The sequence below is a fragment of the Orcinus orca genome, chromosome 9 (genome assembly GCF_937001465.1).
Source record: "Orcinus orca chromosome 9, mOrcOrc1.1, whole genome shotgun sequence".
Taxonomy (NCBI): domain Eukaryota; kingdom Metazoa; phylum Chordata; class Mammalia; order Artiodactyla; family Delphinidae; genus Orcinus; species Orcinus orca.
Window position 1 is genome coordinate 10,575,310 of NC_064567.1, and position 16,168 is coordinate 10,591,477.

Genomic DNA, 16,168 nt, shown 5'->3' on the forward strand with positions numbered 1-16,168 from the left:
TTTTTCCCTTCATGGTCTCGGTCTCTTACTTTTATAATGCCATCGAAATAGAATTCAGTTTGTAGCTGGTTTAGAACTGGACCATATACTCCATTAAGTGAGGGGCACGAATATTGAGCCTGCCCTGGTTGGTTCTTTACAGTAGGAAAAAAAAAAAAAAAAAGTTCCAAGTTTGTGTTTCTGTTCATACAGGGTATGGTGACATTAGAAGCAATTTTGTAAGACACAAAGTCTTACAGATTAATTGGGAAGAAATAGACTCACAGACAGAAAACAAACAGTGGTTACCAAAGGGGAAAGCTGGGTGGGAGAGGGATAAATTAAGCATTTGGGAACATACACACACTACTATGTATACAACAGGTAACCAATAAGGACCTACTATATAGCAGGGAACTATATTCTATAACTTGTTACAACCTATAATGGAAAAGAATCTCAGAAAGAAATATAGATAGATAGATACATAATCTGAAGCACTTTGCTGTACACCTGAAACTAACACAACATTTTAAATCAACTATACTTCAATAAAAATTTAAAAAATAAATTGATAAAAGGTTAATTGGGAAGAAATTTGGAACGCGGTAAAATTATGACGGTTAGGTTTGTGTACAAGTGTGTATGGTTAGTTGTAGGGTACCTATTTTAGTGATACAGGAAATGGCACAGTGAGTGGTTTTTAAAGTTTATGTTAGAAAGAGTTATGTCATGACTTCTTTGTGCCAAGACCTAGGTTAAATTTTGAAGAGAAAAGGGATGAGTAAATTATTTTTTCTACTTGCCTAAAGTGTATCTGCTGTTGTTGAGTAAGAAGCATATAACAATTATTAGCAGAAGCAATTAAATATTATGGTTTTTAGGTGAGAATGATTAATGGGGGGGAAAGGGAGAGAGGTTGGAAAAAAGAAAGTAAAATATTTTCTCTAAGTTGTGAAAGATAAAGTCCTTTCCAGGGGCAAAAAACTGTGTTTGTTGAGTATTTATTTACTTTGTGTCAGGCACCATACTCAGCTATGTGTTATATCTCCCTGAATCTTCCATACTTGGTGGGCTCAGAGTTGTTAAATCAGTTACTCAGATATCACAAACCACACAGCCAAATAAGTGGGCTTATTAGAATTCTCTAAAGCCCAGCCTACTAGGGATTAGTAATCATGAGGGTTTTGAATGTAAAATAAATGCCAAACTGACTTCACCTAGTTATAATTTCAGAGTAGTCTAGACTAAAAAAGGAAAGAGTATCAGATCCTAGTACCTAAATATCTCTATGTGTAGAAATAGATTAACATAAATGTTATGTATAGAGATTGATTATTGATAGCATCATTAGTAAATCATAAATGTGCTATAAATTTTCAAATGGCTTCATTCTTTGCAAATGTGCTTTCACAGATAATACCTTAATGAAAGTATGAGTTTAGAGGAGCAGTAAGTTGGATAATAATGCTTTACCCCTTCATCAGATTGTTCTTTGAGCCACAAAAATACTGAGTTCACATATCAAAGAATCAGTGACAGAGAGTAGTTTGCTTGTTCACTTACATACACATACAATACAGTCAAATGCCTCCTCTAGCACTGGAGATCTTGCCAAAGATTAAAGGACCATTGGTTTATCCAAATTATTAGCTCCTTGCCATTAACATTATATTGAGCACTTATCGTGTGCCAGGCTGTGAATCTCTTATCCCTGTTGAATGGATGAATGAGTTAAAGTCTTCCTGTGTTTTGATGCTTGCTTGCTCTTTGTCTTCTCCAGTTCCTCTCTAGATCATCTTTACCATAACCCAGCCTGGACCATGGTCATTGCGTTAATTAAAACTCAGTTTCTCTCTACAGAATAGTGAAACCCCAAATACTATTGGCTTAAATAAAATAAGAGTTTAGTTTTCTCTCATATAAAAGAAATCTGGAGCCAGGATTTGAAGTGCTGGGATGGAGGCTTCATGGAAGCATCAGGGACCCAGGGACCCAGGCTCTTTCAGGCTGTTGCCCTTGTTCTTGGGATCCCAAGTGACTGCTAGACTTTCATTCATTCATCAGTCTTGCTCCAGATGGCAGGATGGAGGAAGAAAAGCAGAAGGAAAGGCCCCCTCCACTTTATGGAGCCCCCATAGAAGTAACATATAAGGCTCTTCTGTGTATCTTCTTGGCCAGAACTTAGTCTTATGACTACATTTTGCTGCAAAGGAGTCTGAGAGTTGGTTTTTCACCATTTTGGTAAAAACCAAAACCAAAAAACCCCTCAGGTTTCTGTTGTTAAAGAATGAATATTGTGAGACAATCACTGGTCTCTGCCAGGGTCATTCACTCTAACGCTGCCTGAAGATGCCTCCTTGCTTCCCTTTACCTCTTGACAAGCGATTTTGCCACTTCTCAAACCAGCTGTCATCACCGTCTAACTTGTTTACACCGATTCCTACTTCTACTCCCAGAGGAGTCTAGATTAGAAAAGGAAAGAACGTCAGATCCTAGTACCTAAATATCTTTATATATATAATTTGTCATGCTGTAGTTGCCAACCCAGAGTATTAGAAGTTATATGACTGGTTTAAACCATCTCTGATTTAACACAATATTTATTGTGTCTTTAAAGGTTTCCTGTGTTATTGTTAAGCCAGAGATCTAAGGTTTAGATTCAATATGAATAAACTAGCAGGCCTGCCCTAAAAAAAAAACAAAAAAATAGAATTGGTGGGAAAAGTCCTGAATTATAGGCAGATCTGATGTCCTATGCCTGTTAGTTAACCCCAAATGAATTCCTGTTTTTAAACCTGTGGACTGTCAGTTCCTGTAGTCCGTTTCTTACAGCAGTCATTTTAAATGTTCCATTTGACTTCCAGATCTTCATTTTGTTTCTTGTTTACTTTCTTATAAATAAATTGACCGTACTCTGCCTCTACCTCAATTTGGTATGTCTCTGTGATAGGTCATCCTGTGCCTGAATCTCAACACCTGTTTTTATCAATAGTATGTAAGCCGTAGGGCAGGGGGGTGGGGGGAGGGAGTGTTAATTCCTGAACAAGACTACTCTGTGCTCTATAAATACCTGTTAGGGCTTCCCTGGTGGCGCACTGGTTGAGAGTCCGCCTGCCGATGCACGGGACACAGGTTCGTGCCCCGGTCCGGGAAGATCCCACATGCCGTGGAGCGGCTGGGCACGTGAGCCATGGCCGCTGAGCTTGCGCGTCCGGAGCCTGTGCTCCGCAGCGGGAGAGGCCACAGCAGTGAGAGGCCCGCGTACCACAAAAAAACAAAACAAAACAAAAAAACCTGTTAAATGAATAAATAGATCATTTCCCTTCTCTCTCTTACTTCCCTCCTCCTAATTCGAATATAATATTTTCTGTATTTAAAATACCTTCTCTGGGCTTTGCTGCCTTTTTCCCCCATTTCTCACAGTTCAGTTTTTATTTTTTAGGAAGAGGCATCTCTCAGTTTTCTAACTCCTTGTTCTCGTTACTATCTTGAGGCTGCCTCCGTGAATTTTTAGACTTTTCTTTGAGATTTTCCCACCCTCTTTGGCCTTTTCTCATTGTCTAGTCTCTGTGGCATCTCCTCGGCATGCTGTGTTATCGACGGCACATTCTTGGAATTACCTGCTTAGTTCTTTTACCTTTCTGGCTTTTTCTGCTGTATTTCCTTTGTTGACGTCCTTCTGTTCTGTAACGGTGAGCAAAACATGACAATTTTGTGTTCGTAATTTGTTCTTTTCTCTCTCTGCTCTTTCTTTGTAGTATCTCAGCTTGTGTCTGTGTTTGACCTTTAGCTATCACCTCTGTGTGGATGATCCCCCGATATACATAAATTGCCTTTACTACTCATTTCTCTATCACTCTAAATACTTCGTGGTGCCTCAATTGAAATTCCTCCGTCATCCTAAACAGCATGTCTAAAATCTGGGATGTTAGTATTCATGTCTTAGGTGCACGTCATTAGGGTGTTGCTTCCTAAACTTTCCATGGTAACAGTCCTACTGGAAAAGGATAGCAGCTTCCTGTGTGTTGTTTTCCTTGTCTGGAATGCCCTTTGCTTTATTCTGTCCAGCTACTTCTTTTTAAGATCAAGTTCAAAAATCTGCATATCACAAAGATTTCTAGGATGACACCAGACCTTACTGACTTTCTAGGCTTTGAACTTCTGCCACATTCATTTATCTGTTACCCAGCATTCCTCATATCCTTCCTTGTGTTGTACTGTATTGTGGAATAAATCGTCTTTATTATAAATGTCTTCTCTCACAGATACCCTGTAATCTATTCCTCTTTGCACTCCTGGTGACTGGTATATAATCGGCACTTAATGACGTTTGCTGTGGGTGATGCCACCCCCTTTTCATTTCCTTATCTTGTTCCATTTCTAACACTGAGATTGCTTTAAAAAAAAAGTTAATTTTTCTTATCACCAAACATTTCTTTCCATAAATGAAATGGAGTGCTTGGACTGAGCTGAATGACAGATTTTCAACAGCCTGATTGCGTTCTGCTTTGCACTATTTACAGTACATTATAAAAGGCTTGAAATGATTGTTGGAGAAGTAACTTTTTTCCATCTTTCTTAGTCTTTTGAGTGTCATCTAAAAACTTGGAATAAAAGAGTCATGAAAAGAACTAGTAGGATTTTGTGGAAACAAAGTTTTACATTGGAGAGTTCAAGATAACTCGGGGTGGAGGGAGAGAATGAAAGTGAAGGAGAGAATATGAATGAGGATGAAAATGCATGTGAAAGTACACACCCATTAGACCTACGCTACTTGGCAAACAACGTCAAGATGATAGCAGACCAGCCAGGTAGAAGGGTACTTGAATCAAAGTGTTACATATATCAAAAGGATAAGGATTCATATCAAGGGCATTTTTGCTGCACACCCTGTACAAAAAGAAGCGTACCCAATTGTCTTCATGATAAACTATTTTTATGATAAATTCCTCAGCAATATAGTAATGTGATGGACATATTGAATAAAGTAGATCCAATTAACCTATGGTATCTTTTAAAATTCAGGTGTAAGAAATTAGCTGTGATTAAAATTTAGCTCTGTGTAGACTGCAAATCTGGTCTCAGAGAGTATGATTCCAGACTCATATGAGGGGAATGAAAGACTTGGTTCACTTGTTTACGTTATTTTGCTTTTTTTCCCCATAGGGAGTTTGAAATACTGCCTTGTGATTCTGAATCAGCCTTTGGACAAATGTTTTCGTCATCTTTGGTGCAAAGGTAACCTTAATTAGCATTTATGTTTCTTTGCTTTCTTACTCTACTTGGGACTGATGTGACTGTTAGATATCCCAGAACCCAACTGGAATACCAAAAAGTGGAATTTAAAATAAGGTGATTTAATTATTGAATTATCAGAAGAATCCATTTTTGCTTCTCTGTTAACCTGTTTATACATGTGGTTTCCACAGCGTGGACCTCCAAGGACAGAATTACAATATAACATCACTCTATTGCAGTTCGTAACTACCGTATGTTTATCCTGAGTACTCAATAAGTATTTGTTCCAGTGTAAATATTTTTGGCACCAGTGACAGCAAAAAGCATCCACAAGCCTCCCTCATTCTGGCATTCAATAATTAGGTATCTGCAGGGTGACTGGATTTGCAACATTAAAACAGAAGACATGTTGCCAATATATTAGAATCTCTAGGGATTCTGAAAAATATAGTTAAAAATGGAATAGTTTCACAAAATTAAACTCCTGTGAGGTTTCATGTCAAAAATAGGTTCTATTGGGCTTCCCTGGTGGCGCAGTGGTTGAGAGTCTGCCTGCCGATGCAGGGGACGTGGGTTCGTGCCCCGGTCCGGCAGGATCCCACATGCCGCGGAGCGGCTGGGCCCGTGGAGCCATGGCCGCTGAGCCTGCACGTCCGGAGCCTGTGCTCCACAACGGGAAAGGCCACAACAGTGAGAGGCCCGCATACCGCAAAAAAAACCAAAAAAACAAAACAAAAAATAGGTTCTATTAACTCTTTTATATTATTCTTTGATTTTTATGGAATGAACTCAAAGTGATGTTAAATAGCATTTGCTGTTTTGAACCTCTGCTCTTCTTTAATGAAATCTTGAGATTTTTTTTCAAAGTGATCCTTCTGCTATGTTATCAATGTAAGTTTTGGGTCAGATGATAGGCAGAAGAACTTGATTTGTGATATACTGAAGCATATTCCTGATACTGTCTCATCAGCCCAGAATTCTTTAGTTATTCTCATCATTAAGGTTGTGTGTCTTAGAGTGCAAATGTATTATGTTAATAAGCTCACATCTGGACAAAGGTAGTTGTGATACTAGAGAGAATAAATCATTATACATGATTTTGTGAAAAGAATTTTTCTTATCCAGTAGGATCGTGATGAAAACTCTTGGTATTCTAAACTTAGCCATCTTTAAGTTAGGTAATGTAAACTTTGACATTATAGTTGTACTAACATTGCCCTCACAGACAATTGCTTAAGTATTATCTTTCATAGCACTTACTACTCATTTACTTGTAATTAGGTAGTTATTTGGGTACCATAGTCCAAAAGGTCTTTTTTGTCACTTTATCTCTATTACCTAGTGCTGTGTCTGGCGCATAATTGCTTAGTAATTACAAGGAATAAAAGAATTTAATATGGTTGATATTGCTATTAAATACCAGAGCAAACTGCTTAGGCACATCTTTTCTACCTGAACTTATTACATCAGGTTTTATAATCATTTTAGGAGAGTGTGTGAGCAACTGTGTTTTACTGCAAACATTAGAAATAGACAAAATATTCATTGATAGGAACTGTTGGAAACCTTGGATAATGAAAACCACATCTTAAGGCTTATATTTTGGGGAGTTAATGGTCCTATTTTGCACGTAGTGTGAAATGATGTAGATTTTTGAGCTGATTGAAGTTCTTCATCTCATTAGTTTTTCTGCAGTGAATTTGATCTGAAAAAGTCTCAGGCCTGACATTCACCCGCTAATCATTTGATTTGCATAAAAAAATGAACACTTGGTTAGTATGTATCAATATACATGAAGAGAAGTAAAGGTATCTAAAGTGTCTTGTGTACTGAAATGGTTAGATAATTCTCATTTCCCAAATAACTTTCCTTTAGGTTATTGAAATGTTAAATTCTTTCATATATGCCTCTAGGATAATTCTTGGCATTTTGGAGCCATGAACCATTTTAAAAATCAGATCTGTTAACAAAGACTAAGGAATAGGTTTTTTGTGAGTCTCATAACAGAGGCTGTGGGTTTATGTTTGTGCTGCTGCTCTTCCAAGTAAAGGCAATGAAACAGGGAAACTCTGAGCTTGAGTTGTTGCTTTTCACAACAGAGAGAGCCCCAGAAAAAAGCAGCAGCATGGGTTTGGGAGGGAAGTCAGCATTGTGGTTTGGGATTTCATTTCAGCAAGTAAGTCATGGCTGGGGGCTGCCGTGCTGTTGCTGTTGAGCTCATATGTACAACATTTTCTGTAACTTCTGTGGATGTGAAGATTTGGCAGGAGCAGAAATTAAGGGGTGGAAGCTGGACTGCTAGACTAAAACACAGAAAAATTTGAAGGCTGATACACAATATAAGTCTCTTATATAAAATCTATATTTTACCTTTAACCTATAGGCCAAGGGCTTCTGTTGAGTGGGTATTTCCTGAGATTCGTTTCAGGGGAAAGACTACTCTGAAGGTTTTAATTTCTTCCTGCAATGTTTAAGTGGCATGTTATAAAGTCTACTTAAAATGACTAAAGGAGGGATTCAAGGGAGATTAAGATTATAAAAGTTTTTGAGTGTGTTTTCCCTTTAGTGCATCGTGAAGTTTTAATGATTTTCTTGGTCACAAGCCTTGGAATAATAGCCCTACGTGTCTAGTGTTTTGTACTCTGGGTTTAATCTGGGGACATAAAGTAAGTATTTGGTAGGTAGGTAGATAAAACAACAGAAGTATAGTTAGTGAGTATAGATAAAATGACAGAAAAATAGATAGTATCTCACTAACTTTCTGTAGCGATCAGAGATTATTGGCCTTTGTGACTATTGGCCTCAGATTTCTTAACCTCTTTTTTTTGTGGAGGGGGGGAGGAAAGGGCACAGTCATGAACTGTCTATAAAAGACTGAAATGTACACCCTTTTTAGCAATATGCAGTGAGTCATAAAAGAAAGCGTATTTCTTTAAATTGTGTAATTCCACTTCTAGGAATTCATCCTGAGTGGAGGGTGGGGGGAAACAACCAAAGACGTAACCAAAGGTTTACAAGCAAGAAAGTCAACATTGTTAATGATGGGAGAAAACTGGAAATAACCTAAATATCCAGCAGAAAGGGTGTGACAAAATACAGCATGGAATATCCATCATAAGGAATCTTAACACAAACCTCCAAAACTGCATTTCTGAAATTGGTTGTGTTTTTTTATCAATTAATTAATTAATTAATTTTTAAAATTTAATTTTTTTTATACAGCAGGTTCTTATTAGTCATCCATTTTATACACATCAGTGTATATGTGTCAATCCCAATCTCCCAGTTCATCACACCACCACCCCCACACCCTCTGCTTTCCCCTCTTGGTGTCCATACTTTTGTTCTCTACATCTGTGTCTCAACTTCTGCCCCACAAACTGGTTCATCTGTACCATTTTTCTAGGTTCCACATATATGTGTTAATATACGATATTTGTTTTTCTCTTTCTGACTTACTTCACTCTGTATGACAGTCTCTAGATGCATCCATGTCTCTACAAATGACCCAATTTCATTCCTTTTTATGGCTGAGTAATATTCCATTGTATGCATGTACCACATCTTCTTTATCCATTCACCTGTCGATGGGCATTTAGGTTGCTTCCATGTCCTGGCTATTGTAAATAGTGCTGCAGTGAACATTGGGGTGCATGCGTGTTTTTGAATTATGGTTTTCTCTGGGTATATGCCCAGTAGTGGGAGGGCTGTGTCATATGGTAATTCTATTTTTAGTTTTCTAAGGAACCTCCATACTGTTCTCCATAGTGGCTGTATCAATTTAATTCCCACCAACAGTGTAAGAGGTTCCCCTTTTCTCCATACCCTCTCCAGCATTTGTTGTTTATAGATTTTCTGATGATACCCATTCTAACTGGTGTGAGGTGATACCTCATTGTAGTTTTGATTCGATTTCTCTAATAATTTGTGATGTTGAGCAGCTTTTCATGTGCTTCTTGGCCATCTGTATGTCTTCTTTGGAGAAATGTCTATTTAGACCTTCTGCCAGTTTTTGGATTAGGTTGTTTGTGTTTTTAATACTGAGCTGCAAGAGCTGTTTATATATTTTGGAGATTAATCCTTTGTCAGATGATTCGTGTGCAAATATTTTCTCCCATTCTGAGGATTGTCTTTTCGTCTTGTTTATGGTTTCCTTTACTGTGCAAAAGCTTTTAAGTTTCATTAGGTCCCATTTGTTTATTTTTGTTTTTATTTCCATTACTCTAGGAGGTGGATCAAAAAAGATCTTGCTGTGATTTATGTCAAAGAGTGTTCTTCCTATGTTTTTCTCTAAGAGTTGTATAGTGTCCGGTCTTACATTTAGGTCTCAAATCCATTTTGAGTTTATTTTTGTGTTAGGGAGTGTTCTAATTTCATTCTTTTACATGTAGCTGTCCAGTTTTCCCATCACCACTTATTGAAGAGACTGTCTTTTCTCCATTGTATATCCTTGCCTCCTTTGTTGTTGATCATAGGTGCGAGGGTTTATCTCTGGGCTTTTTATTTTATTCCGTTGCTCTATATTTCTGTTTTTGTGCCAGTACCATATTATCTTGATTACTGTAGCTTTGTAGTATAGTCTGAAGTCAGGGATCCTGATTCTTCCAGCTCGATTTCTTTTCCTCAAGACTGCTATGGCTGTTCGGGGTCTTTTGTGTTTCCATACAAATTGTGAAATTTTTTGTTCTAGTTCCATAAAAGATGCCATTGGTAATTTGATAAGGATTGCATTGAGTCTGTAGATTGCTTTGGGTAGTATAGTCATTTTCACAATATTGATTCTTCCAATCCAAGAACATGGTATATCTCTCCATCTGTTGGTATTATCTTTAATTTCTTTCATTAGTGTCTTATAGTTTTCTACATACAGGTCTTTTGTCTCCCTAGGTAGGTTTATTCCTAGGTATTTTATTCTTTTTGTTGCAATAGTAAATGGGAGTGTTTCCTTAATTGCTCTTTCAGATTTTTCATCCTTAGTGTATAGGAATGCAAGAGATTCTGTGCATTAATTTTGCATCCTGCAACTTTACCAAATTCATTGATTAGCTCTAGTAGTTTTCTGGTGGCATCTTTAGGATTCTCTATGTATAGTATCATGTCATCTGCAAACAGTGACAGTTTTACTTCTTCTTTTCCCATTTGTATTCCTTTTATTTCTTTTTCTTCTCTGATTGCTGTGGCTAAAACTTCCAAAACTATGTTGAATAATAGTGGTGAGAGTGGACATCCTTGTCTTGTTCCTGATCTTAGAGGAAATGCTTTCTGTTTTTCACCATTGAGAATGATGTTTGCTGTGGGTTGTCATATATTGCCTTTATTATGTTGAGGTAGGTTCCCTCTATGCCCACTTTCTGGAGAGTTTTTATCATAAATCGGTGTTGAATTTGTCAAAAGCTTTTTCTGCATCTATTGAGATGATCATATGGTTTTTATTCTTGAATTTGTTACTACGGGGTATCACATTGATTGATTTGTGTATATTGAAGAATCCTTGAATCACTGGGATAAATCCCACTTGACCATGGTGTATGATCCTGTTAATGTGTTGTTGGATTCTGTTTACTAGTATTTTGTTGAGGATTTTTGCATCTCTATTCATCACTGATATTGGTCTGTAATTTTCTTTTTTTTGTAGTATCTTTGTCTGGTTTTGGTATCAGGGTGATGGTGGCCTCATAGAATGAGTTTGGGAGTTTTCCTTCCTCTGCAGTTTTTTCGAGGAGTTTGAGAAGGATGGATGTTAACTGTTCTCTAAGTGTTTGATAGAATTTACCGGTGAAGCCACCTGGTCCTGGACTTTTGTTTGTTGGAAGATTTTTAACCACAGTTTCAATTTCATTACTTGTGATGGTCTGTTCATATTTTCTATTTCTTCCTGGTTCAGTCTTGGAAGGTTATACCTTTCTAAGAATTTGTCCATTTCTTCCAGGTTGTCCATTTTATTGGCATAGAGTTGCTAGTATTCTCTTAGGATGCTTTGTATTTCTGTGGTGTCTGTTGTAACTTCTCCTTTTTCATTTCTAATTTTATTGATTTGAGTCCTGTCCCTCTTTTTCTTGATGAGTCTGGCTAATGGTCTATCAATTTTGTTTATCTTCTCAAGGAACCAGCTTTTAGTTTTATTGATCTTTGCTGTTTTCTTCTTGGTTTCTATTTCATTTATTTCTCCTCTGATCTTTATGATTTCTTTCCTTCTGCTAACTTTGGGTTTTGTTTGTTCTTTTTTCTCTTGTTGCTTTAGGTGTAAGGTTAGATTGTTTATTTGAGATTTTTCTTGTTTCTTGAGGTAGGCTTGTATAGCTATAACCTTCCCTCTTAGTACTGCTTTTGCTGCATCCCATAGGTTTTGTTTTTGTTTTTTGTTTGTTTGTTTGTTTTGCGGTACACGGGCCTCTCACTGTTGTGGCCTCTCCCGTTTGCGGAGCACAGGCTCTGGGCGCGCAGGCTCAGCGGCCATGGGTCACGGGCCCAGCCGTTCCGCGGCATGTGGGATCTTCCCGGACTGGGGCACGAACCCATGTCCCCTGCATCGGCAGGCGGACTCTCAACCACTGCGCCACCAGGGAAGCCCCATCCCATAGGTTTTGGATCGTCATGTTTTCATTGTCATTTGTCTCTAGGTATTTTTTGATTTCCTCTTTGATTTCTTCAGTGATCTCTTGGTTATTTCGTAACGTAATGTTTAGCCTCCATGTGTTGGTGTTTTATGTTTTTTTCCCTGTAATTCATTTCTAATCTCTTAGTGTTGTGGTCAGAAAAGATGCTTGATTATGATTTCAGTTTTCTTAAATTTACTGAGGCTTGATTTGTGACCCATGATGTGATCTATCCTGGAGAATGTTCTGTGCGCACTTGAGAATAAAGCATAATGTGCTGTTTTTAGATGGAATGTCCTATAAATATCAATTAAATCTATCTGGTCTATTGTGTCGTTTAAAGCTTGTGTGTTGTTATTAATTTTCAGTTTGGATGATCTGTCCATTGGTGTAAGTGAGGTTTTAAAGTCCCCCACTATTGTTGTGTTACTGTCGATTTCCTCTTTTATAGCTGTTAGCAGTTGCCTTATGTATTGAGGTGCTCCTGTGTCGGGTGCATATATATTTATAGTTGTTATATCTTCTTCTTGGGTTGATTCGTTGATCATTATGTAGTGTCCTTCCTTGTCTCTTGTAACAATCTTTATTTTAATGTCTATTTTATCTATTTTATCTGATATGAGAATTGCTACTCCAGCTTTCTTTTGATTTCCATTTGTATGGAATATCTTTTTCCATCCCCTCACTTTCAGTCTGTATGTGTCTGAAGTGGGTCTCTTGTAGACAGCATATGTATGGGTCCTGTTGTTGTATCCATTCAGCAAGCCTGTGTCTTTTTTTTTTTTTTTTTTTTTTTTTTTTTTTTGCAGTACGGGGTCCTCTCACTGTTGTGGCCTCTCTCGATTATCAGATTATGTCAGTGTCAGGTGTTTATCTATGGTCTCACACCTTTTTCCCCTAATAAGGAATTACTTTCCTTCACTTGATTTCTTTCTTTTATTTCCCTGGTAACCAATCTTAAGACCATATCAAGGTATGGGCAACATACTCTGTTCATTTTGGATGAAGCTTAAGTCATGAAATATTTGACCAATCTGGTAGGTCTTACAGTTTAAAGGGAGGTACCTGTGGCATTTCATGAATTGAAATATAAGCAAGCTCTTTGATTTGATAATATCATTGTTTCCCTTTCTGTTCTGTTTGTGACTGATACCTGTTGTGGCCTTTCTGTGCCAGACATTGGGCTTGAAGCTGGAGACAGAACTGTGGGCTGTGGGTTGTGGTTGGAATGGAGAGCTTGCGGGGGGGGGGGGGGGGGGGGGGCGGTGTGTGGTGGTGGTGGGGGGTGGGTAGGGGGAGGGGGGGTGGGGGTGGGAGAGACACAGGTGCAACCTGTTCTTGAAGGCGGCATCTTCATCAAGAGCCACAAGGCCTCAGATGGAACATGATCTATCCCTGCTTCTCAACAGCTGTGAAATTATTGTAGCATTTGATTTAATTGCATCTACTTTGCTCAGTCTGTATGCTTTTCTGTCTTTAAACAAAAACACCTTAGCTGAGTAAAGCATTTGTTAACAAAATCGTGACTTACTCTGCTAATTATACTGATACTGTGCTAGTGATTAGTATTGCCATCAGATTTGTTTTAAGGTGAAGTGGAAATCTGCTATAAAGCACTTTGTTGTACTGACCCTTTCCTTCATAAATTATGCACCCCAGGACTCTGTATGCCTCTTTTCCCCTGATTATTTGAAGTTTAAGGTCAAACCAAAGTTAAGAAATTTATATTAAGTTTTCCTCTTCCTTTGCTCTTCTACTATACCATTTCTCTATTCTGTGGGACTTTCTTACCTCACTTCTGGTGTCCGTTTTGTTTATTCTCATTGAAATAAGAGAAATTGGATACTTGTCCTTTTTATGTATAGATTGGTTGAATTGGTTGGTAGCTTTAATAAACTTGGTATCAGTAGCTATTTTATTCCTATTGTATGTATTTGTATCCATTATCCCTGTTAGAGGAATTTCAAGGGAAACATACTTTTTGATAATCACCTTGAAATTTTCAAAATCATCATAAGGTTATTCCTAAAGCTGACTCTGAAAGGGCTAGTCCTAGTCTATCTTTTTTTTTTTAAGAGTGTGTTTCTAATATAGTTTTTATCTATGGCCTCATCTTCCATAACTACCCCATCCTATGTATTTAGTGATGGATATAATAGAACTGCCGCCTTATTTTGTGCCTGAAATAGATTTTTACTTATTCATCTTACAAACTTCAACTCATCCTTAAATGTCCAACTCAAATGCCACCTCTTACGTACAAAGCCTTCCTTAGCGTGCCCAGGTAGAGATTTTCTCCCTAGTATTTGTACTTTGTTTCTTTTACTTATATCACCTGATCGCTCCTTGAGAATGAGCTTCTTGGGCTTCCTTGGTGGCGCAGTGGTTGAGAGTCCGCCTGCCAGTGCAGGGGATACGGGTTCGTGCCCCAGTCCGGGAAGATCCCACATGCCGCGGAGCGGCTGGGCCCGTGAGCCATGGCCGCTGAGCCTGCGCGTCCGGAGCCTGTGCTCCGCAACAGGAGAGGCCACAGCGGTGAGAGGCCCGCATACCGCAAAAAAAAGAGAATAAGCTTCTTGAAGAAGGATAGAGAGTGTTTAGCTGATGGTGTTTTCCTCCTGGTTCCTGTGACACTAGCCTGGGGGCAGCTATTGTAGGTCATCCTAGCATTGCTGAAGGTCAGTGTCTGTCTTTGGTGTTTTCTAGATACTGGAAGTCCTCTTGCCCAGGTTTGAACCAGTTAGCGGGCAACAGATGGGTGCAGGTGCACGCTCTCCCTCCCCCTCCCCAGATTCCTCTTTGGTTTTCAGCCTAGGTTGGGTCCCTTTTCAACTTCATCTAAATTGGAGCTCTCTCAATCATTTTTTTCCCTCTGCTTTAAGACTCCCAGATGCTTACTTTGTATTTTCTAGTATAACCAATCAGAACTGCTATTTTCATTAATCTCATCTTCTTTCCTCATAGCTCATGTGCAAGAATGTATTCCTTTTTTGCCTTTTTGGTTTTATGTCTTTGACAGTTGAAGTGCTAACAAATGTGTCATTGGAATATATCCCCTTTGTCCATTAAGGTATTATGGTAAGGTATATCTTTTATTATAGAGAAGAATATTATGCAATTAAGCAATACCCTTATCTTCTGACATTAGTTTCTAAAGAGATTTATCATATATTTTTACTGTAATGCTTATAATGCTCCTTTCTTTAAAATAATTTCTTTGTAAGAACAGTAGGTTAACCTTATTTTTGAGAATATAAATGCTTCAGTTTTTCAATGGATTTTAATCTTTAATTATAGAATATGTGTGCATTGTAAAAATTTAAAACATCACTTTTTATAATGAAAAAGTGTCAGTCCCCATTAACTATTTAATATTCCCTTCACTATTTATTTTATGCTTGCAATTTTTTCTTTTTCATTATTGCCCATGAAATGATTTTTATATGTATTTTTAACCATCTATTAGGGTAACAGATGAAATGCTATGACTGCATAGGAAAATGACCCAAAACTAGTGATTGCCGGGCCATGTGACCCTGTGTCCTTTATGGCAGTTAGTGTAGACATTTGGACTGCTTGTTTTACTCTGTTTTTTTCCTGCTCTTTAGATCTGTGTCCTAACTGGTATGTCGGTTTTTAATGTAACTAGAAAATGGCTTCAAGTCAGTATGACTACTTACATTTATGCGTATATATATTTTTAACTCATTCATTTATTTACTTACATTTGCTCCACGTTTAATTTACACACACACACTTGCTGACGTTAAGCCCAATGAAGTGAGCCTGACGTGTGGTTAGTTAGAAGAGTATAAGCACATTATTAATAGTTATCCTTGCTAGGGAGGCTGAGTAGTACCTTTGTAGTGAGGTATCCTTACTGAAATAAAGTAAAAGTGAAAAAAAACAAAGAAAAGAAATAAGAACAAAACACAAACCCGAAGAATTCTATCTCTGCACGAAGCTGATAGTGGAATACTACACAAACCTAGATAAAAGTAAAGCATCACCTTTGGGTTAACTGTCCAGAAGGGAATTCAGCACTTTGCCTTTCGTAAAGTGATGGTGTTCAGCTCTTTAGAAGGTGTCCTGTCATTCTCCCAATCAAAGTATTCGGGTCTTAGGTGGCCTTCCCTGAAATGCAGATGTTGTCATGTTCAACAGTGATTCCCAGAAATTTGTTATGGAGACATAAAGGCGCTCCATGATGGCTTTTCTCCATTTTTGTTATATAGAGCTTATTCAGCTGGTTTGAAGGACTTCTGAGAGAGCAGGCTTTGAGAAGCAATCAGAGAAACATGCTGTGACTTACCTCCATTTCCCCCACGCTGTGTAGTGTATTTTACCCTTAA

The 16,168-nt window shown here is 38.0% G+C and overlaps 1 protein-coding gene across 4 annotated transcripts in view; it reads left to right on the plus strand.

Moving 5' to 3' along the window:
• TPK1 (thiamin pyrophosphokinase 1) overlaps window positions 1–16,168 on the plus strand; it is a 350,900-nt gene that overhangs the window by 51,471 nt on the left and 283,261 nt on the right. For all 4 annotated transcript variants that reach the window (XM_033432268.2, XM_049714730.1, XM_049714732.1 and 1 more), the window contains one exon: window positions 5,149–5,220. In XM_033432268.2, coding sequence (XP_033288159.1) covers window positions 5,149–5,220 — 72 coding nt within the window. The remainder of the gene's footprint in view (window positions 1–5,148; window positions 5,221–16,168) is intronic.